This window comes from Nelumbo nucifera, chromosome 8, assembly GCF_055504915.1.
Source record: "Nelumbo nucifera cultivar China Antique chromosome 8, China Antique-T2T, whole genome shotgun sequence".
Lineage (NCBI taxonomy): Eukaryota > Viridiplantae > Streptophyta > Magnoliopsida > Proteales > Nelumbonaceae > Nelumbo > Nelumbo nucifera.
In genome coordinates, this window is record NC_142656.1 from 33,747,193 (window position 1) to 33,774,888 (window position 27,696).

The 27,696-nt window shown below is 41.8% G+C and overlaps 1 protein-coding gene across 1 annotated transcript in view; it reads right to left on the bottom strand.

Annotated features, from left to right (window-relative positions):
• Positions 1 to 19,557: 19,557 nt before the first annotated feature.
• Positions 19,558 to 27,696, bottom strand: part of LOC104603181 (pentatricopeptide (PPR) repeat-containing protein / CBS domain-containing protein) — a 110,610-nt gene continuing 102,471 nt past the window's right edge. The window contains exon 12 of the mRNA XM_010267152.3: positions 19,558 to 19,853. Coding sequence (XP_010265454.1) covers positions 19,596 to 19,853 — 258 coding nt within the window. The 3' untranslated portion in view covers positions 19,558 to 19,595. The remainder of the gene's footprint in view (positions 19,854 to 27,696) is intronic.

Here is a 27,696-nt window from a genome sequence, read left to right on the forward strand (position 1 = left end):
TAAAGCCACCAACCGGTAAGGTTGCCCATTTCCGCCTAAATCGGGGAGTGGGTGAGCTAATATAGCCGTTACAAGTCATAATCTCGTAAAATGCGGGGTACGGTGGTGAGCTCCTCGGGATTGTCATGCGGTGGTCGGTCTGACTAGGAAGCGAGTTGCCTATAAGGTGTCAGGCTGCATGGTGGCGAGCTGCCTGTGAAGTTCTGAGCTATCTGTAAGGTGCCAGGTTGCAAGATGGCGAGCTGCCTGTGAAGTGCCGAGCTGTTTGTAAGGTGCCAGACTACATGATGGCGAGCTGCCTAGTGGCGAGCTGCCTCTGAAGTGCCGAGTTGTCTGTAAAGTGCCAGGCTACATGATGGCGAGATGCCTACTGGCGAGCTGCCTGTGAAGTGCCGAGATGTCTGTGAGGTGCTGGGCTGACAAGGTGTTGAGATGCCTATGAGGTTCCGAGTTGTCTAGGTGTCGATCTACCTGTGAGGTGTCCGGCTGACCAGGTGCCGAGCTGCCTGTGAGGTGCTGGACTGACCAGGTGCCGAGCTACCTGTGAGGTGCCGAGCTGCCTAGGTGTCGAGCTGCCTATGAGGTGCCGGGCTGACCATGTGCCGAGCAGCACTTAGTTGTTATGAGGTGTCATGAGTCACGATATTATTGGAGGGCCAAATCCGCCCTCATCCTTTGCCCCCCACTCCCGGGCTGAAAGTAACTTGGCTAAGGGAGTAGATTTCTCCTTTTGGCCCGTAATTCGATGAGCTCATAAGCGTTGATTCAATTCCTTAGGTTCTGAGAGTGACTCGCAGTCCACTCCTGGACTTTGCCCATGCCAAAGAGGCGACTGGGTCTTATGTGGTGCCGAGGTCTCTACCAGTTCGGTACTTTAGCCCTTAGGTTCTGGGAGCGACTTATATTCCCCTCTTGTTGATTTTGTCTATGCCGAAGAGGCGATTGTGTCTTATGTGCCCATGCCAAGGAGGCGACTAGGACTACCTTGCCCATGCTGAAGAGGCGACTTGGTCTTAAGTGCCCATGCCAAGGAGGCGACTGGGACTATCTCACTCATGCTGAAGTGGCGACTAGGTTTTAAGTGCCCATGCCAAGGAGACGAATGGGACTAGCTCGCCCATGCCGAAGTGGCGACTAGTCTTAAGTGCCCATCTCAAGGAGGCGACTAAGACTTAAGTGATGAGGAAGTCTTTTATCAATTCGTCAGTTCAAGCCTGAGCCAGGCCGCCAGGTTAGTGCCCGCGCCAGGCGGCACCAGGTCGACGCATGTGCCAGGCTGCCAGGCCGCCAGGCCGCAAGCAGGACGTTAAGCCGCATGTAGGCCGCCAGGCCCCGAGCAGGTCGCAAGGCCACACCAGGGGGGTGCCTTAGAGCTATGATTGCGTTGCATTAGCCTCATGATGCCGGTCACCCACTCCTACAAGAAGCTACTAGGAGCTCAACCTTCGGGGGCAGCACTACTAACTTTAGGTTGCCAGCTTGCACGGGAGCCTTGGAGGGCTTGACTAGTAAGGGCGCCCATGTAGTCTGTTGGCCCCCAACTCCCGCGGAAGCCACGAAGAGCTCATCTTTGTAGAGGGGACCTCGCGAAGAGGACTGATGAGGTTTTATCTAAATTGAATGTAAAGTTGGTAGAGCTGCTTGGTCTATTAGCTCACTGCATAGTCTTTGAGTTCATAAAAAATGGAAACTATAAAACGAGAGCTTTAGTTTCTAAAAAGTGAGGACTAAGCTTTCTGGGAGAGGAGGACTTAGCTTTCTGTATGATGAGAACTTAGATTTTTGTACCGTTTCCCACAGACGGCGCCAATTGGTGTTCCAATTTCTGGTCACGTATCATTTTTTTTGGCTAAGTACCTCGTCATTTCGTCTGCTCCCAAGTGGTCGATGACTCAGAGGCTGAAGTGGAGCTCTCTAGTGTAGCGCAACCCGGCTGCTCCCTGCCAGAGATGATCTGCTCATCATGGTAGACGACGGACCTGGTTGATCTGCAAGAGATGAATCAGAGAATCCGGGGGTGTTTACGCGGCGAGGTCACTCCGATGGTTAAGTTAGTTCTTAGTTGTGACCTGAAAATGATATTAGAGAATGAGAGAGCTAGAGAGCAGAGATTACCCATCCTCTTTTCTTCTCCTCTTGCCCCTGGGGGGGGGGGGGGGGGGTGAGGCCTTTCTATACTGAAGTCCTCGTGGGTTTGGTGGAGCAGTTCCTGGATTCCCGCTGTGATGGGACTTGTTTTTGTGCTAGGCATGGATAAAGCCACCAACCGGTAAGATTGCCCATTTCTGCCTAAATCGGGGAGTGGGTGAGCTAATATAGCCCTTACAAGTCATAATCCCGTAAAATGCGGGGTACGGTGGTCAGCTCCTCGGGATTGTCATGTGGTGGTCGGTCTGACTAGGAAGCGAGTTGCCTATAAGGTGCTAGGCTGCATGGTGGCGAGCTGCCTGTGAGGTGCCAAGCTGCTTGGTGGCGAGCTGTTTGTAAGTGCCCGGCTGCTTGGTGGCAAGCTGCCTAGTAGCGAGTTGCCTGTGAAGTGCTGAGCTGTCTGTAAGGTGCTAGGCTGCATGATGGCGAGCTGCCTAGTGGCGAGCTGCCTGTGAAGTGCTGAGCTATCTGTAAGGTGCCAGGTTGCATGATGGTGAGCTGCCTAGTGGTGAGATGCCTGTGAAGTGCCGAGCTGTTTGTAAGGTGCCAGGCTACATGATGGTGAGCTGCCTAGTGGCGAGGTGCCTGTGAAGTGCCGAGCTGTCTGTAAGGTGCCAGGCTACATGATGGCGAGCTGCCTAGTGGTGAGCTGCCTGTGAAGTGCCGAGATGTCTGTGAGGTGCTGGGCTAACTAGGTGTCAAGCGGCCTATGAGGTGCCGAGTTGTCTAGGTGTTGAGCTGCCTGTGAGGTGTCGGGCTGACCAGGTGCCGAGCTGCCTGTGAGGTGCTGAGCTGCCTGTGAGGTGCTGGGCTGACCATGTGCCGAGCTGCCTAGGTGTTGAGCTACCTGTGAGGTGCCGGGCTGACCACGTGCCGAGCGGCACTTAGTTGTCATGAGGTGTCATGTGTCACGATATTATTGGAGGGCCAAATCCGCCCTCATCCTTTGTCCCCCACTCCCGGACTGAAAGTAACTTGGCTAAGGGAGTAGATTTCTCCTTTTGGCCCATAATTCGATGAGTTCTTAAGCGTTGATTCAATTCCTTAGGTTCTGAGAGCGACTCGCAGTCCACTCCTAGACTTTGCCCATGCCAAAGAGGCGACTGGGTCTTATGTGGTGCCGAGGCCTCTGCCAGTTCGATACTTTAGCCCTTAGGCTCTGGGAGCGTCTTATAGTCCACTCTTGTTGATTTTGTCTATGCCGAAGAGGCGATTGTGTCTTATGTGCCCATGCCAAGGAGGCGACTGGGACTAGCTCGCCCATGCCGAAGAGGCGACTGGGTCTTGTGCCCATGCCAAGGAGGCGACTGCGACTAGCTCACCCATGCTGAAGTGGTGACTGGGTCTTAAGTGCCCATGCCAAGGAGGCGATTGGGACTAGCTCGCCCATGCCGAAGTGGCGATTGGGTCTTAAGTGCCCATGACAAGGAGGCAACTGAGAATTAAGTGATGAAGAAGTCTTTTATCAGTTCGTCAGTTCGTGCCTAGGCCAGGCCGCCAGGTCAGCATCCGCGCCAGGTTGGCGCATGTGCCAGGCTGCCCAGCCGCCGGGCCCCGCGCAGGTCTCCAGGCCGCCGGGGGGACGCCTTAGAGCTATGATTGCGTTGCATCAGCCTCGTGATGCCGGTCACCCACTCCTACAAGAAGCTACTAGGAGCTCAACCTTTGGGAGCAGCACTACTAACTTTAGGTTGCCAGCTTGCACGGGAGCCTTGGAAGGCTTGACTAGTAAGGGCGCCCATGTAGTCTGTTGGCTGCCAACTCCCACGGAAGCCACGAAGAGCTCATCTTTGTAGAGGGGACCTCGCGAAGAGGACTGATGTGGTTTTATCTAAATTGAAAGTAAAGTTGGTAGAGCTGCTTAGTTTGTTAGCTCCCTGCATAGTCTTTGAGTTCATAAAAAATGGAAACTATAAAACGAGAGCTTCAATTTCTAAAAAGTGAGGACTACGCTTTCTGAGAGAAGAGGACTTAGCTTTTTGTAAGATGAGAACTTAGATTTTTGTAGCGTTTCCCACAGACGGCGCCAAATGGTGTTCCAATTTCTGGTCACGTATCATTTTTTTTGGCTAAGTACCTCGTCATTTCGTCTGCTCCCAAGTGGTTGATGACTCAGAGACTGAAGTGGAGCTCCCTAGTATAACGCAACCCGGCTGCTCCCTGCCAGAGATGATCTGCTCATCATGGTAGACGACGGACCTGGTTGATCTGCAAGAGATGAACCAAAGAATCCGGGGGTGTTTACCCGGCGAGGTCACTCCGATTGCTAAGTTAGTTCTTAGTTGTGAGCTGAAAATGATATTAGAGAATGAGAGAGCTAGAGAGCAGAGATTACTCATGTTCTTTTCTTCTCCTCTTGCCCCTGGGAGGGGGGGGGGGTGAGGCCTTTCTATATTGGAGTCCTCATGGGTTTGGTGGAGCAGTTCCTGGATTCCCGCTGTGATGGGACCTGTTTTTGTGCTAGGTGGGGATAAAGCAACCAACCAGTAAGGTTGCCCATTTCCGCCTAAACCGGGGAGTGGGTGAGCTAATATACCCGTTACAATTCATAATCCCATAAAATGCGGGGTACGGTGGTGAGCTCCTTGTGATTGTCATGCGATGGTCGGTCTGACTAGGAAGCGAGTTGCCTATAAGGTGCCCGGCTGCATGGTGGCGAGCTGCCTGTGAGGTGTCGAGCTGCTTGGTGGCGAGATGCCTAGTGGCGAGCTGTTTGTAAGTGCCAGGCTGCTTGGTGGCGAGCTGCCTAGTGGCGAGATGCTTGTGAAGTGCCGAGCTATCTGTAAGGTGCCAGGCTGCATGATGGCAAGCTGCCTAGTGGCGAGCTGCCTATGAAGTGCCGAGCTATCTGTAAGGTGCCAGGCTACGTGATGTCAAGCTGCCTAGTGGTGAGCTGCCTGTGAAGTGTCGAGCTGTTTGTAAGGTGCCAGGCTACATGATGGCGAGCTGCCTAGTGGTGAGCTACCTGCGAAGTGTCGAGCTGTCTGTAAGGTGCCAGGCTGTATGATGGCGAGCTTCCTGTGAAGTGTCGAGCTGTCTGTGAGGTGCTGGGCTGACCAGGTGGCGAGCTGCCTGTAAGTTGTCGAGCTGCCTATGAGGTGCCGAGTTGCCTGTGAGGTGCCGGGCTGACCAGGTGCCGAGCTGCCCGTGTGGTGCTGGGCTGACCAGGTGCTGAGCTGCCTGTGAGGTGTCGGGCTGGCCGGGTGCCGAGCTGCCTGTGAGGTGTCGTGCTGCCTATGAGGTGCCGAACTGCCTAGGTGCCGAGCTGCCTGTGAGGTGCCGGGTTGACTAGGTGCCGAGCTGCACTTAGTTGTCATGAGGTGCCATGTTTCACAATATTGTTGGAGGGCCAAATCCGCCCACATCAGGATGGTTATTCTATCTTATTTAGTAATGTGATTACTATTGAATGGAATAACAAATTTGTCGCATACAGAGAACTTGAGAACAGTCTCTATGTTCTCAATCATTCTCTAGAAAAAAACATAACCAAAACTACGTCGGAAATAATCCCTAGGAAGAGTACTTGTGATACAGTTAATCTCACATGCCTGTGGCATTACCAATTTGGCCACATTAAAATAAATCGTATTTCAAGGTTGGTAAAGGATGGTCTTTCGGATTTTCTAACTGTAGAAGATCTTCCAACCTATGAACCTTGCCTTCAGGGTAAGATGACGAAGCGACCATTTACGGGAAAGCCTGAAAGATCTTTAGGCATGGTTGATCTTATACATACTGATGTATGTGGTCCCATGAATGTTAGGACACGTAACTAACACATTTATTTTATAACATTTACTAATGATTTTTTATGGTATAGTTACGTGTACTTAATGAGACACAAGTCTGAATCATTTGAAAATTTTTAAGAATTCAAACAAGAGGTCAAGAAACAGTTGGGAAGAAATATTAAAGCCCTTCGATCAGATCGATGAGGCAAATATCTCTTTGACGAATTCAAGGACTACTTAAAGGAAAATGGGGTTGTATCACCACTGGCTCCTCCTGCTACACCACAATTAGACGGTGTGTCAAAGAGGAGAAATTGGACTCTATTAGATATGGTTTGTTTACTTCTCATCCCCTCAGAGTTACCCATATCCTTTTGGGGTTTCACATTAGAGACTGCGATTTACATGCTGAACCAGGTTCCAACCAAATCTATTCCTAAGACTCCATATGAGCTATGGACCGGTAAGAAACACAGTGTGAGACATTTGAAGATTTGGGGTTGCTAGCACATGTTAAAAGAACTAGTGCTGACAAATTGGAATCCAAGACCAACTATTGCCTATTTGTAGGTTACTCCAAAGGCTCTATGGGTTACTTATTCTATGATCTAAAAGAGCAAAAGGTGTTTTGCAATCGAAATGCCTACTTCCTAGAGGAAGATTACATCCTGGATAATGTTCATCAAGAAGTTGTTTTTGATGAGGAGAACCCAGGGGTAGTGAGATATGTCCCACGAGCTCTAGAAAATAACCAACCTAAAAGATCTACCCGGGTTTCCAGGCCTCCAGTTTGTTACGGCTATGACTAAGAAAGTTACTTGGTGGAAGCCACGACCAGTGAGGAGGATCCCATGACTTATATGAAAGATATGTTGGACATAGATTCCCTGAAGTAGATCGATGCCATGAGAGTTGAGATGGACTCAATGGAGACCAATGGAGTCTAGACTCTAGTAGATTCACCCTTGGGATAAAAGCAATTGGTTGCAAATGGATCTATAAGAGGAAGAAGGGCCCCGATGGTAAGGTTGAGACCTACAAGGCTCGTCTTGTGGTGAAAGGGTACTTTCAGAAAGAGGAAATCGACTATAAGGAAACCTTTTCGCCCATGGACATGCTTAAATCCATTAGGATCCTGCCAGCTGTAGCAGCATACCATGACTTCGGGATTTGGCAAATGGATGTCAAAACTGCGTTCTTGAATGGAGATATTACTGAAGATATCTATATGCAGTAACTGCAAGGTTTCATAGTTGCAAGTTATGAATACATGGTATGTAAACTTAATCGATCCATATATGGACTTAAGCAAGCTTCTAAGAACTGGAACATCCGGTTTGACTATACCGTCAAACAGTCTGACTTTGAGTAGAATCCGGATGAGCCCTGTATTTACAGGAAGATAGTGGGAGATAAGTTTACGTTCTTGGTTCTATATGTAGATGACATTTACTCATTGGGAATGATGTAGGAATGTTAACTACGGTGAAAGTGTCGCTTTCGCAGCAATTCTCCATGAAAGATCTTGGAGAAGCCTCCTACATATTGGGACTTTGACTCTATAGAGATAGATCAAAGAGGATAATATGATTATCTCAGTCTACTTACATTGATAAAATTGTCAAAAGATACAGTATGGAGAACTCCAAGAAAGGAAATGTTCCTTTTAGGAACGGAGTCACTCTCTCCAAGGGTATGTCTCCCAAGAGTTTCGAAGAGATTAAGGGCATGAAAGAGATTCCCTATGCCTCGGCCATAGGGAGCATCATTAATGCCATGTTATGCACTTGTCTTGACATTACTTAAGCAGTGAGTGTGGTAAGTAGATACCAATCTTACCCAGGTTAGGAGAACTGGACAGTTGTTAAAATATACTAAGATACCTTCGAAAGTCAGAATGAGTTTTGTCTGGTATTCGATGGTAGTTCACTACAGATCGTCAGGTATACTGATACTAAGTACCAGTCAGATTCAGATGGTAGAATGTCTACATCTGGTTACATCTTCACGATGGGGTCCTGTGTAGTAAGAATGGTAGATTCCACAACCCAAGCCGAACACATTGCCGTAAGTGAGGCTGCCAGATGAACGAAGGTGTTCATTCTAGAATTTGGAATTCAGCATATCACCCATTCCATTATTGTGTGACAACAATGGATCTACGGGAGATTGATGTTAAAAGGTAGCATCAGCGGAGAATGTGGCAGACCCATTGACTAAGCCACTGACACATAAAGTGTTTGAGAAACACGTGGAAAGTCTGGCACTCCGGCTTGTACTCGATTGGACCTAAGTGCAAGTGGGAGCTGTTAGACAGTGTATGCCCTTAGCTCCAATCAGATTGATGTACTGATGAGAATAAAATTTGTCATATCTTTATCCCTCAATATTCAGTATTTTACACTTAATTGGTACCTAATTGGACTCATTACTCTTGTATCTCGATTCAGGGCAAGCAAGAAGGCGATTGGAAGAAAACAAGGCTAATCGGATGATTTTACACAGTTTCGGCACCGATCAGTGATCTGGGCATAACTCTCAATTCCGGACTCCAATTTGGACAATTCAAGAAGAAATGGAATGAAAAGGAAAAGGCCCATAACTTTTATGTTTTGGGTTTTGGCAGAGTCAGTCCGCATCAAAGACAAATTCGGGCCCAAAGTCGGAGCAATTTCGTAGCAAGGCCCACTTCGCAGAAGAGCCTTGAAGCAGCCCGAATTGTTAAAGAAGCCCAGCTCGAATTCAAGAACCAAGAGTCCCATTAGAATAGAAGTTGAATGTAATCTCAAGAAAGAGAGTTTTATCAGATTTAAATTTTCAAATTGTAATCCTAGAAAGATAAGAGATTGAGATATGAGTTAGGATAGGATAAGTTCAGATTAGACTAGGACTTTCCAATTTTGAGGATAATCTCCTAAAGGGAGTTGGAGAACAGCCCTCTCCCCAAATCTATATAAAGGAGGGGCGGACTAGCACCCAAGGCATCAATTCCTCCAAGAGAGCTTCAGTCTTCAGAGAGAGAAAGCAGCAACCAAGGAGGAAGAAGCAAGAGTTCGCCCCCCTTTCTCATCTGGAAGCTGCGATTTCATCATGAAGTGTCTGTAAGTTTCTATTTCTGGTTGAAGGGTTAGGGAAGCTTTGATTCTATAACATTGTGAGATCTAATTGAGTTTTATTTCAGTTCATTGTTTATGGGTATTCATATGTTTTTTGTGATTAACTATGAGGATTATTTTTATTGATTAAGCAAGAAGGGCCCCTTGCTCATTCAATGAAAATAATCTATGGCCGATTGAACCTCCTGCTTCGTATATGATTGGTAGGTTCGATCATGGTGGAAAGTAACATAAATTGATTGCAAAAAAGTTTTCGATCTATGTTAGGAAAATGTATGATCTGGTTTAAATGATTCGAGCTTGTGAGATCGCTGACTAGAATTGGGTCTCTCCCCTCTTAATGCTATTAATAGGTTAAATCCTAAGAGCTTGTTTAGGACTGTCTATTAATAAGGGAAGCAACCAAAGAGCTTGTTTTGGTTGTCGAATAATAAGAGTAGAGGCTGGTTGTTAGAGCTTGTTAATAGCTATAACCAATTTATTCATAAACATATGAATCTATCTTTGCATCAAGGATCAATGCTACGAATCAAAGCTGAACTTGTCCCTTCAACCGGAAGCCATCTCCCATCGATTTAATCTTTGTTTTCTGTTAATTTCTGCTATTTTCTTATTTTCCTTAACTTTACAAACCCCCTTACTTCGTTACTTGGAAATAAATCCACCCAATCCCTGTGGAGACGACCTTGCTCATCACTATCTACAAATTATTTAATTGGAGCAAGACTATTTATCTTTGGTTGGGTTCGACACCCACCATGTACTTATTGTCCTTTATTGTAAATGAATAAAGTGCATAATTGATTCATGTCATTATGATGTGTTTCTATGTAATATCTTTAAACTGGACACTTATGAGACTCGTGTAAGTTCAGAATCTTCATAGCCATCAAATAGATCTGGGGAGATTTATCCTACCAAGGTTGACACTGATGTGCCGCCAAGTTGGTTGGGGTGGCTTGTCTCAACTGCCAGGGTGAGACCTAAGGTACATGCAGTGTGGGTTTTCTTGAAACCCTGAACCGGACCAAATTCTAGTATTATCCTAGACCTTGGAGAAAGATGGGCAAAACTGGAATGTTACACCTAACCCCTAGACTCGATTATGGTACTTCACTAGGTGATGGATTAGGCTATCTTTAATATGGCAATCAGTGAGGTCCTTAGAGGGGGTCAAAACCTAGGTATGTTGGGACAGTCCGAGAATTTACATGAGTGGGTGATCATAGTGATAGGATTAGCCCATTTGTCGAACAAAGTGAAAGATCAGGGAATGCACTCTCTCTGATGGATACCTAAACTACCGGTAGTGGATTTCAAATGTGTTTGAAATTTTTTTTGCAAAATATTTTTTTATAGAGATATACAAATATATATATATATTATGATTTCAAATTATTTGCAAAATGTTTTAATTCCCAGGATCCATGTGAGTACAGAGTGCAACACTGTACCTTGCAGCCGAGGGAGAGATCCTCTTTTGTCGAGTAGTGTTTGATCATTAAGGGCTGAGAGGTTAAGTGTAAGACCATTGATGGGCTAATTTTGCATCTGCCCACAGTCCTTGGGTTTTCATAAGGTGGTTGGACCCAAGGACCATTTAGTGTAAATGTTGGGCCCATTAAGAGCCCATGGTGATGGACTTAGGGGTTCACTGTGTCCTTCAGTGAATTCAGCCAGGCCTTGTAACATAGGCTGGGCTGAACCCATGTGGCTGATGTGTAGATCGATGTTAGGGTCCCACGCCATACAAAGAGAGCCAAGTTAGTCAGCAGATTAAAGGGTAAGTGAGCTATGTGACTTAATGGGCCTAAAGCCCATTTCGAACTGGGCTTAATTCAGTTAATTAAAAGGGGGCAAAATCTGATTTATAACCTGATTAGGAATGGCTAAAGGATAAGATAAGTCTTATCCATTTAAGAGTCCAGATCCAAATATTAGATTTGGATAAAGAAACTTTCTCCTAATTGGATTAGGAGGCTAATCCAAAGAAGGCTATAAATAGGGGGTGAACTCTTCAGTTTCAACACTCTCAACAACCTGTAAAATTCTCCCTAGTTCTTGTCGCCCCTACCCAATTCGATTTCCACCTGTGTAACTGATCAAGAAGGGTTCTTGATATTGTTTCTTGCTAGAAGAAACAATTTGATGTCATGCTCACTATCCCTTCTTCGATTCTTACTGAAGAATTCAAGTTCTTGCTGAAGAACCATCCTACTGATCCTGCTTCACCATACATTGTGTCATCTTCAGTGGAGGTGGGTTTTGGTCTTTTCCTTGGGTGTGAGCACCTACATTGGGAGTTATGTTTACTTTGTATTAAGTATATCCCTCACTTCCCTTTTGGTTTCAGATCTAGTATAGTTTTAATTCAAGAACGAACATTGAAAATGCAGTTTTCTAAATTAGGGAATACGATTCCCAAATGGGAGAGAGAAATTTTTGAAATTTCGCCCAACCTTCTTGCAGGGTTCGGCCATCCATATGATGGATCTCCCATCCCTTCAGTGGTATCAGAGCTAGGTTCACATTCTTGAACCAAAATCAGACCTGATTTGAACCTACGCAAATAGGCAAAATCGGTTTTACCGGATTTGTGCAAATTAGGATTTTCTCTGAGAATTTGGTTCTCAACTATGGGTGAATGATCTGAAATTAGTTTTCTATTTATCTGCAATATTTATAGAAATGTTCTATATTTATTTCTTGAATTATGGGTTGTTCGTTTGGTGAAGATCGAAATCTCTTATTGGCGCCTCGTTTGGTGAAGATCGAAATCTCTTATTGGCGCCAAGAATTTGTGCACCTATTGTATCATTTTATTCTATTCATTCTTTGTCTGTAAATATTTTTTTTTATTTTTTAGACGAAATGTATAGGATTTATTCTGATGTAAATTAATAGAGAAATTAGGTTTTTTTTTTCTATTTTTTCATTGGAAGAAGTGTTGGTTTGCGTGGAGGAGAAGACATTTACGTAGATCAAAGATCTGCATTCTGGGGTTTGTAGAAAATAAATCTACAAAATACATTTGACTTGCATATAATAGGAAAAATCCACAAAAATTTAGAGTATGCACCCATAAACATTACATTGTAATTGAATCCATTATTAGAAGTTGTGTGGTATGGACCCCATACATCAGAATAAATCAAATGCAGTGGAACATAAATAATTGTATTGGACTCAGATAAATGTAACCTATGACTCTTTTGTAATTGACAAGAACTACAAATAGAACTATTTTTAATAGATCCACTGTAAGGAAGACCAAAACTAGACAAGACATGTCTGACTACTTTAAAAGCTACATGACTGAACCTATGGTGCCATGTTGGATATGATGAAGTTAAAGTTATAACCGAGAACTGATAGAGTCCATCTCTACTAGGTCCTCTGAGAAGAATTCTCCCCGTATGATCCTTTAATGAGAAGAATGTACAATGAAATTCAAAGATCAAATTGTTGTCCTTAGTGAACTTATTAACAAACAAAAGATTTTTTTTGTAATACTAGGAACATGATAGATATTCTTCAACTAAAATTTATGTTCATTATATGAGAGCAGAGAAGATCCAACATGAGTAAATAACAAACCTGCACCATTATTGATGAGGATAGATTTGTCCCTCCACCGACATCATGAAACATGGCATCTCAAAATAGTTGGATGACACCCCAGCATCACCTAGGCGATGACCTACCTTAGCCAAAATGATGAATCCTACCTAGCGACCTACCTGCCTCTGTTGCCAACCTGGTGACCTGCCTCTGCCACCAACCTGGTGACCTGCCATTGCCGCCGACTTGGCGACTTGCCTCTACTTCCGACCTGGCGACCTACCTTTGCTGCCAACCTGGCAGCTTTCCTCAGCCGACCTGGTGACCTGCCTCTGCCACCAACCTGGTGACCTACCATTGCTGCCGACCTGGCGACTTGCCTCTGCTTCCGACCTGGCGACCTACCTTTGCTGCCAACCTGGCAGATTTCCTCAGCTGACCTGGTGACCTGCCTTTACCAATTTGGCAACCTCATCTACACAGCTAGTAGCACCTCGTTTAGGGCCGACCTATGGTACCTCGTTAGTACCGATTGAAGTGACCTCAATGTGAGGAGTGACCTCCCTCGAGGGCTTGCCGACCTGATTGAGGTCTAGGTGGCGACCTATGAGATGTTCTCATTAACCAACTCTACATGCATCTCGTTACTCCTGGGTCTCTCGGAAGTCAGCTCTCACACCGAATGTTTCGAAGGAAACCGAGTAAGGCACAAAAATTGGCTTATGTGCATGACTACCTTCAAGGACTTTGGACCAGTTAGGCACGTCTTCCCGGAGATCTCGGATGCTATGTGTGATGCCCACGCCAAACAATGCCTATATAAGGGCCTTACCTCCAACCTTAGAAGGTAGATGCGCAATTTAGCTCTTACGGCTCTCTATCTTGCTTTTAGCTCTCTCAAAAAATCTCCAACTTCCAGACTTAAGCATTAGAGTGCCCACCTCGGGTAAAGCAACCTGGGCACTCTGACACTATTTCCTTGCAGGTCGCCCCAATAAGTTATACAACTCGTCACCATTCAGCTAGGCACTCAAGCCACCTTCGAGCTAGGAACCATTCAACTAGGCACCCAAGCCACCTTCCAACTAGGAACCACTCAGCTAGGCGTCCAAGCCACCTTCCAGCTAGGAAACATCTAGCTAGGCATCCGAGCCACATTCCAAGTAGGGACTGTTCAACTAGGCATTCGAGCCACATTCTAGGTAGGGATTGTTCAGCTAGGCATCTGAGTCACCTACCAGCAGGGAGCTACCCAAACGTGCATCATCAATTACCAACTTTAATTTGCTTGGAACCACCATATTCAGATTTGGATTGGAGATTCTCAAAATCTGATGTAATGTGATGTGTGGAACCTAAATACCAGTTAAAGAACTCACACAGTAAAGATTGAAGAATGGTTTGATAGGTTAGGTGATCGAACCCTTATGTATTCATAGTGATCAATTAATCATAGTTTGATTGCAACACAAACACTTAAGGTGTTAGAGTTGGGTTACAACACTAACAACTATAAGTTAGGAGATAAGGTACACTAGAGATAAGAGAGAGTGAAGTGAGATCCAGATTTGTTAAGGACTTTATCTGAAACATGCTCTAACACGCCTCCTCAAGTGAAGTGTCTAGGAAGGACATGAAGCTTGGACTGGAAAGAAGCAAAGCGAGTACCCCTAACTGATTTGGTTAGAAGATCCACAACCTGATCACCGGAGGATATAAACTGAACAGAGAGAGAATGTTTGAGCACAATATCCCTCAAGAAATGGAAGTCGACCTCAATATGTCTCATATGAGCACAAAAGGCAGGGTTGGCTGCAAGATACATGCTGCCAATATTGTCACACCAAATAACCGGCATCCGAGTTAGTGATAGGCCCAAATCTTATAGCAAGGAACAAATCAAAGCACCTCCATGGAAACATTAGCACAAGCCCGGAATTCAAACTTAGTACTAGAATGAGCAATGGTGGGTTGCTTCTTAGAGCTTTAGGAAACCAAGTTTCATCCTAAATAAATGAGATAACCACCAATAGAATGTCGGTTATCGGGGAAATTGGCCCAATCAGCATCAAAGAAAGCCTAAAGAGTGAATGGGGCTGAAGTGGAGTAGAAATGGAGTCCATGATCGGTTGTTTGCTTGAGGTACTATAAGATCCATTTCACAGTGGCCCAGTGTTCAATCAATGGAGAGTGAAGAAACTAACAAACTTTGTTGATGAAAAACAAGATGTCCAACCGTGTAATAGTAAGATACTGGAACACACCAATGATACTCCAATATAGTTCCCAGTTCTTCTCTTCGGCGTGGGGTAGAGCAGCTTGGTAGTTCGCAAGGCTCATAACCTTGAGGTCATAGGCTCAAATCCTGTCACTAATGGCTGGTTGAATTTCTAGGCAAAAATTTTCTAACCCCATTCGTTAACTGGTTTCTCAAAGATTTTGAAATCTGAAATTTCTAGGTCGGTCTTGCATTGAACCGGACTAGATGTGAAACCAAAATTAAAACTAATTGTACCTGATATGGAGTCCACAAATCACGACTCCTAGAGTGGTAGTTTACGCCCAAAACCGGCCTCTAATTGAAGATGGCACAGTGAATGAGAAGTCGATTTAGCAACACTATTTCCTACAAAAATACTATCCAACTGCCTTGAATCAACTGGGATTTGTGAGCTTGATTTCCCCAATGTTTTTCTTGCAAAAACTCAAAGGAAAACTGATAAAAAACAATTCTTGCAATGGATAGGTCATGATAGGGTTTCTGGGAGAGAAGAAAGAAGAGGAGAGAGCAAGAGAGTGAAGAAACCAAGTTCTGTTTGCCCTGGGAGAGAAGAAAGAAGGACCTCTCCCCTGGTTGCAACCTACAATGTCACAATCTCTACTTGAATGGATCCCTGGATTAAAACCTTTTGCAAAACTTTTTCATAAAATAGTAATATAACATATAAATACATTTTGCAAAATTAGATTTCAAATATAATTAAAATCTACTGCCGGTTGTTTAGGTTTCCATCAGAGAGAATGTAAACGCTGATATTCTTCTTTGTTCAACAAAGAGGCCGATCCTATCACTATGGTCACCCACTCAAGTGATTACCCAAACTACCCCAACATGCCTAAGTATTTGACCCTTGATGAATGTCACTAGTTGGCATATCAAAGACAACCCAATCCAACACTTAGTGCAATACCATAATCTAGTTCGGGGTAAAGTGTAACTTTTCAGTTTTGCCCATCTATCTCCAAGGTACAGGGCATAACTTGAAATTGGTCCGGTTTCAGTGTTTCTTCCAAACACTAACTACCTGTGCAGGTCTAACTCTAACAAATGAGACGAACTGCTCCAACTATTTGGAAACACATTAGTGTCAGTCTTGTCAGGATAAACTCCTTAAATCTATCCAATGGCTGAGAACATTTTAAACTAACACGAGTCTCATAAGTGCCCAGTTTAAGGGGTAATGCACAGAAAACATACCAATATAAACATGAAACAACAATGCACTTTATTCATTTACAAATAAATGTTTATGTACATTAGTCTAATTGAAGCTAAGGGCATATACTATTTAACAACTTCCACTTGCACTTAGGTCCAATTGGGTATAAGCCTTAGTCCCATACTATCCACGCATTCTTTAAACACTTTCTGTGTCAGTGTGTTAGTTAGTGGGCTTGCAACATTTTCCATTGATGCTATTTTCTGAATTAAAATGTCTCCTAATTCTTGGAAGCCTCATTTACGGTAATGTACTTGGCCTTAGTCGTGGAGTCTATCATGGATCTTTGTTTGCTACAATTTTGACTAACTGCATAGGATCCCAACATATCTAGATGTAGACTTTCTATCGTCTGGGTTAGACTGGAAGTTGACATCTATATACCTAACCATCTATAGTGAACAACCATAGAAGAGAAAATTTGTCTTTAGTCCTTCATAGGTATTTTAGTATGTACTTCACAGCTGTCCACTACTCCTCTTGGGCTTGAATTGATGGCCTAATTCAAATACTGATGGCCTAATTCAAATAAATATATTTATAAATCTATGACGAAATAATTAAAAATACTTGTATTTTTTGTTTTTCTTTATTTAAATTGGTATATATTTTTTCTTTTAATAATTTATTAATTTTTAAAGAAAACAAATTGGATTGGATCAGATCAAATCTGTAGATCCAACTTCCTGATCGAATTCGAATTCAGATCCTTGCCTATCAAATCTGATCAGATTTGATTTACCGTGAATAGTGTAGGATCTAATTTGAATTACCCTAATTTGAATTCAATCCAATCCGTTTGCACCCATATACATAATAAAAAAACAACGTTTAAAAAAAAAATGAACCAAAACTGGAACCGTTCTAGCCACTGGTTCCTAGGTTGATGGTTTGACCGTCTAATTCAAATGGACAATCCATTATTAGGTCTTTTATTTTTTATTTTTTGTCTTTTAGTGACTGGTTTCATTAGTTGGACCAGCCCCGTTAAACTCCTGTTAAATTACTAAGACAAAGTGTTCATTTTTCATTGGCAGGTGCACAATTTCCCTGAACTAAACCAAAGGGTTCATAGGACTCGTGCTCCATTACAATCTATTTCATGATTCCCACACCATGCCATCTCCATTTTACTTCTCTCTATCCATCGTTGGACCTAGAGGTGTAAAATGGGCCATGCCGGGCTGCATGTGGTCCGTGTCGTGCTAGCCTATGGAACGTGCCACCCTCCCCTAGGATAACTTGGGGGGTCGGTCCAAGCTTGTGCAGGCCCGTGTTGTGTCGTGGGCCGATTTGGCCTATGGGCCAAGCCTTGGGCAAGGTCGGGCCGCGGATTGGGCCAAAGCTATTTATTTAAAAATTGAAAAGAAACTTAAAATTTTAATTTTATATGAATATTGATGTACATAATTGCTTAAATATACAATAATTAAATCAATTAGTATAATAAAATTCAAAACAACTGTTTATTTTATTAATATGTTATATACTATATTATTGTATAATTATAATTTGTATAATATATTATATTATATATATAAATATATAAAATATACAAATAATATATGGGTTGTGCTGGGCCAGGCCATGGGCGGCACGACCTACTTGGTCTTGCCGTATTGGCCTAGTCCGTGGACCTAAAACCCCAGGCCCAACACAGCTCACACGATTGTGCCAGGCCTAGCATAGCCCACGTGCCATCGTGCTGGGCTGGTTGAAAGTTGGGCCGGGCCATGCCAGGCAACGGGTAATACGTCCCGATTTACACCTCTAATTGGACCTGTACAGGGAGAATTCTTCTCTCCTTCAATGAATGACGAATTCGTCCTGCTGAGCATTCTTATTGGTCCAAATCAATTGACCAGCCATGTCACAGGACAACATAACACTAACCGAGGGCAAGAACTGTTATCTTATCTCTTCGTCTTCCCTTACAACGAACGAAGCCAACTCCAATGATTCTATTTCTATTTATTCTCGTTTTTTTTTTTTTTTTTTTTTTTTTTTTTTTTTTTTTTTTACTTGTGGCAGTTTTCATTTCCAATAAAGTTGGGCAAGACCCTATTCGTTGTTTTCATTTCCAGTTTAGGCCAGGAGGCTGTAATACCAAGAGTTAATTTGAATTGTCACATGTTCAGGTTTCATACAATTAATTTTAAATTGATTTTATAAATGAAATATAATATTAATGACATTTTTAGTTCATTTTATTAATAATATAGAATATTTTGATCATTTTTTTTTATGTTATTCAACTTATTTATTTTAAAAACACTTTCAATTCATTTATCTTCAGTATAATCAAGGTTCAAAGTATTGGCACGTATTGGCCCATATCGGTCGATACGTATCGTTCAAAGACCCCTCCGATACACCCCTACAGTGGGTGTATCAAGGGTCATACCAGTTCAGGGTGTGGAGGAGGCCTAAACTGTCTCCCCTGAACCAGTTGCAAAAAAATAAAAAATAAAAAAAAAACACACTAAAAAGCTATATCGATTCGCCTGATACACTCATACCGGCGTATCGAGCATATCGATATTTTGAACGGATATTTCGTACATGAAATATATATAAATGAATCAAATTTGGACTTATCAAATCCAAACAGATTCAATCCATTTAACCCTACCCCTAGAGGTGTAAATAGGGTCATGCTAGGCTGGCACAGCATGGCCCACGGGCACGATCCATGGCCCAAACCCTTGGGATACTTTGGAGGGTCGACTTGGCACAGTCCATGGCCCAAACCCGCACGAGCCTTGGGCCAGGCCAGGCCATAGACTAGGCCAAGCCATGTTTTTAAAAATTTTGAAAAAAATAATGAAATTTTTAACATAAATTAAGAAAATAGATAAAATTTTAAAATGATCTTAAAATTTTATTTTATATGAATTTTGATGTATACAATTGTTTATATATGCAATAATAAAATGAAATAACATAATAAAATTGAAAATAAAATTATACATACTAATATATTATATAATTATTATATACAATAATATATATTCATATTATATAGATATATATATATATAAAATATATATGGACCGTGCCATGGGCCAAGTCAGGCTGTGCTGGCACGCGGGCCACAGATGGCATGGCCCACTCAGTCATAATGTGCCATGACAGCCCGTAGACCAGAAACCCCATGCCCGACCTGACCCATACGATCGTGTCATGCCTAACACGACCCAGTCTGTCATGCCGGGCCAACTCAAAATCGGGCCGTGCCACCCGACCCTAGGAGAAGAAATCTGGTGCTGTTGTGAGGCGATGTACCAACAAAAGGGAATAGAGAAACCAAAGGTTAAAGAGTCCTAGACGTGAAACGCACACTACTCTGTCATAAGACAATCAAGAAATCTCAGCCCCTAACTTCGTGGGACCTACTATACAAAGGGAAACACAAACACATGCACAAGAGTTGTGGTCAGTGGTCACAGCGAGTACATTAACATCTCATAAAGTTCACAATAATTTCCACATACCGGCTAAAAATAAGAATGGCTCTCTCTAGAGAGCTATATATATTACGTTGATGTTGTATAACTACAATGTTTCTGCCCCTCAAATACTGGAATGGTGAGCTTATACAATCTTTCAGAAGTAAAAATGCCAAGCGCTCTAAAGCTAGAGCTGTAATCAGTGCCAAAAAAATTGCCAGATTTTACAATGATGATCATTTTAAACCTTTTTTCCAGAATTAGTTTTATCACTCGTTCAATAGATGTTGATGCTGTAACGCAAGGAGGTGGGCTCCTCATCATTGTTGAAAGTGGTGCATTCAGCTACACAAATGACAAGCCACAAAAAAAGGAGTTGAGAATTGAGATACAGAACAAAATAGAATCAAGTATATTGTTGACAGTTATAACCAAGGATTAAACTAGTTAAAATAATTTTACGTACAAGGATCAGGAAATGTTCTGAAGATAGAAATGTTCTGAAGATAGTGATATTCTAAAGAACGACTTGACTGAAGGTTAACTTTCATATGTGATTCTGTTTTTAGATCTTCAGTAATGATCTAGAAGACAGCCTCAATAAATGATGCCAATTATCTGTGCAAGTATCTGATTATTGGTATTAGATGCAAGGTGCCAACTGGTTTATGGGTAAGGTCTCCTGCTGGTTGTAGCAGAGGCTTGGGATCGAATCCTGCCTGCACCATGGGGGCTCATGAGTTGGATGGGTTTAATCAACAGTAGGGGTGGTAACGAGCCGAGCTCTTCATGAGCTATTTGAGCTCGGCTCGTGAAAAGTTCAGCTTGGCTCGGTTTCAACCGAGCTTTGAGCCGAGCTCGAGCCTATAGAATTCGGCTCGTGAGGCTCACAAGCTGGCTCAAATATATATATATATATATATAATAAAATTATAGAAAATAATATATATTTATACATAATAAAAATATTATAATTCTTAATTTTTTAAATATCAAATAAAAAATATTTTTATATATAACTTTTTACTTTTATAAAACATTCGGCTTGGTTCACCTCGAATCCACCCCTAATCAACATAGACATTGCTTACTGTACATATTTGGAAGGAGTACAAAATACAAATGTATTTTGTATTATTTTGTATGTATTTGTACTGTACATATTTGTATTTGTACTCCTTCCAAATTGAGCCTTAACAAAAATGTGTTCAGTCCCTATATTTTTTGAATTTTCTTTTATTCTTTTTCTTTTCATGAATATGTTGATTTTCTATACTTTAATATGAAGATTATACTTTTCTTATAAAAATTATGGATAATTATAAGAAAATATGGTTATGGAACCTAGGGAACTACCCTAGGATATATGTTTTTTATTCAAAAAAATCAATCGCCTAGGTGACTAGGTGACAAGGCACCCCCCTATCGCCTAGCCTTGACTTGGCTAAAATTTGATGGGGTATCTTTATATTTTTAGTGGATAGGACTATTCAATTTTTTCTATACTTATAACTCAAGTGAGGGTAGATAAGTCTGTTTACATTTTGTTAAAGGAGTTAATATTTTAATTTACAGCTGGTTTGAATATCATAATATAAATAGAATATTGGGGAAGTGAGGAATTATAGGTGAATTCATAAATTAGCTGATTACACTAACTGTAAAAGGTATGTTTGGCCAAATTATGGTTAGATAATTCATCTTCCCAACCAATATCATAAGCTGGCCATCATCAATTAACTCCTTGATTAAAAAGTAAGTTTGACATCAGGATCCATTGTAAAAGGTAGTGGTTTAGGCTTGAACATCCATAACTCATTAGTAATTAAAACTTGCGATCCTATTAAAAAAGAATCAAATATATTCAAACATATTTAACCATATTTTTAAAAATATTATTATATATACATACATATACAGATGTATGCGTAAATATATACATATATATTAATAGGGATCAGGGTACCTGTGGGGTGGAGAGTGCTCTCCCCATCCCCATCCCATCCCCGTAAAATTTCCCCATCCCTGCCCCATTCGAGGTGGGTTCCCATGGGATCAGGGAAATGGGGAAAAATGCCATCCCTAGTGCTAGTATAAAAACAATTTCAAATTATGCCCTTAGCATTGCCTATGATCATAATATCATTCTCACTAATGAAGTGCTAGCAGCAAAAGTAACAACAACATGGATCGAGGAGATCTATGATGTCAGGTAAAACGTATTAGTGAAGCCTGCACAATAAGCACGAGAAAAGCCAGTAACTACTAGCCAAGTTTGAGTTGTTTTATAGTACCATCAGGATGAAACTTCGCAGTTTATATCCATCCATCAACATCCAAGTAGTTTCTTGCTAGGACAAAGGGGTATTAAATCTCATGTATCACTTTGGTATAAAGGCTGATATTTACTCTAACATTGCTATCCTCCACCCAATATTTGTCATGGCCTCCTATGCAAATAGAAATAAAAATAGTAGAAAAAAGAAGATATGAAGCTATGACCAATAGAAAACAAGGATGTATAAGAAACAAAGTGGCTAATTGGGTGATTTCTGTAAGAACACTTGCTCTTTTGAAGAGTAACAAGTAGATCATGATTAGTGGACGTATATGATGGCTATTCTCTAGACAAATCTCTTAGAAGATGGTACTGAACTGAAGTAAGAGTGATAATGGGCTGGCCCGGCTTTGCACATATTATAAGGACTATAGCCTAGGCCTTGGCCTATATGGGTTTAGGCTGGGCTTAATTCCAAGCCTATAACTATTAGGTGTAAAATATTAAATATATATTATATTTTATATTATACATCATATAATGTGTAGAAAATTTGTTTTATACTTTATACAATATAAAAAATTATATATAATGTATTATAGGAGTCATTATAATATTTATATATAAATATAAACTATAATATAAAATAACATATATACGAACGCATAAGTTATATATAAATAATATTTATATAAATATGTGCAGACTGGGCCAGGTTAATGTATTGGGTCCAGGCACAACCATGAAATATCCAGGCCCAAGCCCCATGCCGGACTTGAACACAACCTAAGCCCAAGCCTGGAATTTCTGAGCCGAGCTGAGAATGATCACCTCTAAACTGAACTAGGTGATTACTGTGTATAAATTTTGTGATGCCAGCAAAAATGAAATGACAACACGTTACAGAATTATAATACTTAAACTTTCAGGTTTAGGAATAACCTAGAAAGACAATCTTCATTGTTGTCAGGTTTATCAAGTTTGGACTCAAGTATCTGAGAAACAGATACTTACAAATACGTGGAGTAACTGAAAACAAAGGATTGTTAGCAAAAAGAATTATAAATGGAATTCTACCACCAAAGGCTGTGCCACGAGGACAACACCACCAATAAGAATGGGAACTGACATCTAGAGGAGAGTTCTAGTAACTTCCAAGAAGCGTCTACTATTCTTCCTAGCAATCCCATCCTAATATAAATAAGAACCTACGCACTGCCAGCCTAGATTTTGGAACCTCCAATCGTTCTCTCTACTATTCTCTTGTCACTTTTCCTTCATCTCTTCCCTTGCATTTTCTCTTCATTCTATTCAGATGATATGGTATCAAAGCAGTTTTCCAGGTGCTAGAAGCAGGTCAGATTGTGGTTCCATTTCCAACTTTATCTTCTTCAAATTAAAGAGAACAAATACACCTCTTGGCCTGATCTGATCATCTAGTTTCCTCTTTTTATCCTTGTTTTTTCTTTGGTCATAGTGTCAAAGAAATTATTTTTGGTGGTGGCTGGATGCTGTAAAGAGACGTTTAAATCATATAACTGTTTTCATGTGACCGTAGATTGTGGGATCCCTTTACAGCCAGGTGTGAACCTTCGAGTTGTAGCTAGATGTGTCAGAAAATAGTGTTTGCAGTGAACGTTTGAAGGCTATGTAGCCAGTTTTTTGTGAAGTTCAGGGTGCTTTTTTTGTTTTTTTTTTTGGAGCAGCTAGGATTAAAGATCTATTTTTCTACTGTCTTATGTCTGTGGTTGTGAAGACAATTTGTAACACTGAAGTTGGAATTCCCTTTTCATCCTTTTTGGGTCTGTGATGGTCCTTGGAGTGATTCAGTTTGGTTCTTAAGTGACTAGGGGAATGTTTTATTATAAGTAAGCCCTTAATCGGACAGCCAGCTAATTAAACAAAATAAAACTGATGTTAACAAAAACAGAACAGGAGTATAAAGATAAATAACAACTGTGGGCTATGGGCCATTCGGCCCATCTTCTCTACACTCCCCCTCAAGCTGAGCATAGATGTCAATCATGCCCAGCTTGCCTGTATCATGTTGTAGCTTGGCCTTGGAGACTCATTTGGTAAGAATGCCAACTAACTGTTCTTTAGATGCAATGAAAGGTAGACAAACTTCTTCAGATGCCACTCTTTCTCTGATGAAGTGCCGTCAACTTCAATGTGTTTGATGTTATCATGTTGCACAAGATTGTGGGAAATGTTAATGGCGGTCTGATTGTCAAAATACAGCATCAGTGGTCTATCATACTCAACACCTAATTCCTTCATCAGGGATTGAAGCCAAAGTAACTCAGAAACTCCATGAGCCATAGCTCTATACTCTACCTCAGCTAAAGATATAGCAACCATAGATTGTTGCTTGCTTCTCCAATAAACAATATTACCCGCCACAATACTACAATATCCGGAAGTTGACCTCCTATCATCAATGTTGCCTGCCCAGTCAACATTTGTATAGGCCTCCAGTTTCATATGATCATGTTTAGCAAAAAGAATACCCTTCCCTGGAGTACTCTTCAAGTAACATAAAATCCTCTTTGCTGCTGCCATATGTGTATCTTTAGGAGCATGCATGAATTAGCTAATGTAGCTAACAGCATATGCAATGCCAAGGCGAGTCATACGAAGACATAGCAGTTTCCCAAATAACCTTTGAAACACTCCTTTATCCTTCAACAATTCTCCATCAAAGGCAAAAGGCTTGTGACACATATCAATAGGGGTAGGCACTAGTTTTGCACCCATTTTACCTATTTCAGTGAGCAAGTCTAGCACATACTTGCGTTGAGAAATAAAGATTCCATCTTTAGATTGAGCCACTTCAATACCTAGGAAATACCTCAATTCCCCCAAGTCGTTGATCTCAAACTCTACATGAAGGATTTAAGGTTATCAATCCCTGTCACATCAATGCCAATCACTACAGTGTCATCCACATAGACTATAAGATATACCACCAATGAACCTCTCCTCTTCACAAAGAGGGTATGGTCAGGCTGAGTCTTTGTGTAACCGAAGTTAACAAGAGAAGCCCTAAACCTTTCAAACTAGGCTCTAGGTGATTGTTTGAACCCATAGAGAGACTTCTTCAGCTTGCAGACCTTACCCTCCATGTCTGTGCCATACATCCATGGTGGGAGAGACATAAATCTCCTCATGTAATTCTCCATTCAAGAAGACATTTTTTCACATCTAGCTGATAGAGGGACCAGTCTTAATGAACTATCAAAGATAGCAGGACCCTTACAGAGGTCATCTTTGCAACATGGGAAAAAGTCTCTAGGTAGCCAATCCCACAAGTCTGTGTATAGCCTTTTGCAACCAATCAAGCTTTGTACCTCTCAATAGAGCCATCAACATGATATTTGATGGTGTACACCCACTTACAACCCACTGGTTCCTTCCCTTCAGGAAAACCAACCACTTCCCATGTGTCATTCTTATGTAGAGCTTCTATCTCAGTTCTCATAGTACCCCTCCATTCAAGAATAGAGAGAGTTTCTAATATAGACCTGGGTATAGGGTTAGAAGTAACAGGAGAAAGAAAGGAATAATATGAAAGAGAAAGAAGGCCATAGGAAAGAATGTTTAGAAATGCAAATGAAGAAGACTCAACACGAACAGGAAGGGGGAGTGCAAACAATTGTAACAAATACTCCCCCTGAGATGAACCATAGAAAGGAGTGGAATCAACAAAAATGACATCCATTGAGACATAAAGAGTCCCACTACTAGGATCAAAACAGCAATAACCCTTCTGTGTGGAGACATAACCAAGAAAGATGCACTTATGGGCCTTTGGTTTAAATTTATATCTCTGGGTACTAGAAATGTGTACATAACAGGTGCAACCAAAGACATGAAGGGGAAGAGAAAAAAGGTCCTTATCTAGATAAAGAAGATTAAAAGGAGACTTAAAGCCCAAAACTCTAGATGATAAATGATTAATTAGGTATGATGCAATGGGAACAACATCCCCCCAGAACTTTGTAAGAACATATGAGGCAAACAAAATGCTTCTTGCAACTTCAACTATGTGACGATTCTTCCTCTCAGCTACTCCATTTTGTTCCAGTGTGAACACGAGCTCTGGTGGATGACCCCAAAGTCAGTGAAATAAAAGTTTAGGTTTTTCTCAAAGTATTCTTTTGCATTATCAGACCTAAATATCTTGATTCTTTTATCAAACTAGGTAAGAACAAATTCATGGAATTTGTAAGCTGAACCACTATAGTCGAAGTAGCAGAGAAGAGGAGAAGAAGAAGAGATGCTGAAAATGTCGAACTGTACTAGCCAGTCGACCAGTTCTTTATTTATAGATGAATATAGTACAAGGTACAAGAAATTACTGGGATGCCCCTGATTAGTGATGGGACACCCAGATGACTTAAATCATTAAACAGGATTAGGCCCATTAACACAAGCCCAGTTACAAGATAAGTTAAACATAAGAATGGGCTAATAAGAACTCTTATCAGCCGAACATCACTCTAACATTCTAACACTCCCCCTCAAGCTAAGCATAGATATCAATCATGTTTAGCTTGCCAAGTATGTCCCTGAACTTCGTTGATGCCAGCCCTTTAGTTAATACATCTGCAATCTGCATCTCTGATGGAGTATAAGGCACACAGAGTTCTCCTGAAATAATTCTCTCTCTGACAAAGTGTCGATCAATTTCAATATGTTTTGTCCTGTCATGCTGCACAGGATTGTTGGCAATGTTGATAGCAACTTTATTATCACAATACAGCTTGAGAGGACCCTCTGTCTTGATACCAAGCTCATTAAAGAGAGTCCTGAGCCATAAGAGTTCAGCAACCCCGTGTGCCATAGCCCGGTATTCTGCTTCTGCACTTGATCTAGCCACAACATTCTGCTTCTTACTACGCCATGTGACTAGGTTTCCTCCCAAGAATGTATAGTAACCTGAGGTTGATTTTCTGTCTCCAACAGACCCAGCCCAATCAGCATCAGTGTAGGCTTCAATTTCAAATCTGCTGTTTTTTCTGAATAAAATTCCTTTCCCTGGGCAAGTCTTCAAGTATCTGAGGATTCTTTCCACTGCTCTCATATGAGGGGTCTTTGGTGAGTGCATGAATTGACTGACAACATGCACTGCATAGGCAATGTCTGGCCGAGTAAGGGATAAGTATATCAGTTTTCCTACCAACTTTTGGTACCTTTCCTTATCACAGTATTCCTCACCCATTGATTCTTGTAATCCATGGCTTGGTTCTATTGGAGTGTCTGCTGGCCTACACCCCATCATGCCTGTTTCCTCTAGGAGATCTAGCACATACTTTCTTTGACATATGTAGATTCCTTCTCTTGATCTAGCAACTTCAATTCCAAGAAAGTATCTCAGATTTCCCAGGTCTTTGATCTCAAACTCTGAAGCTAAGAACTCCTTCAGCCTCTTCATCTCTCTCACATCATTTCCAGTAATCACCATATCATCCACATACACAATGAGTGCTGTAAGTTTGTCATCCTGTCTCCTTGTAAACAATGTATGATCTGCACTGCTCTGAGTGTACCCTACTTTCTTCATGGCCAAACAAAGTCTCTCAAACCATGCCCGGGGAGATTGCTTCAAACCATATAATGCTTTCCTTAGTTTACATACCTTCTTTCCAACATCATATCCAGGTGGGGGTTCCATGAATACCTCTTCATGAAGATCACCATTTAGGAAGGCATTCTTCACATCCAGCTGATGAAGTTCCCAAGAGAATTTTGCTGCTAGTGACAGTAGAACCCTGATTATGTTGAGCTTTGCTACTGGGGCAAAGGTTTCCTTGTAGTCAATTCCTTCCTTTTGTGTAAACCCCTTTGCCACGAGTCTGGCCTTGTACCTCTCAACTGACCCATCTTCCCTGTGCTTTACTGTGAATA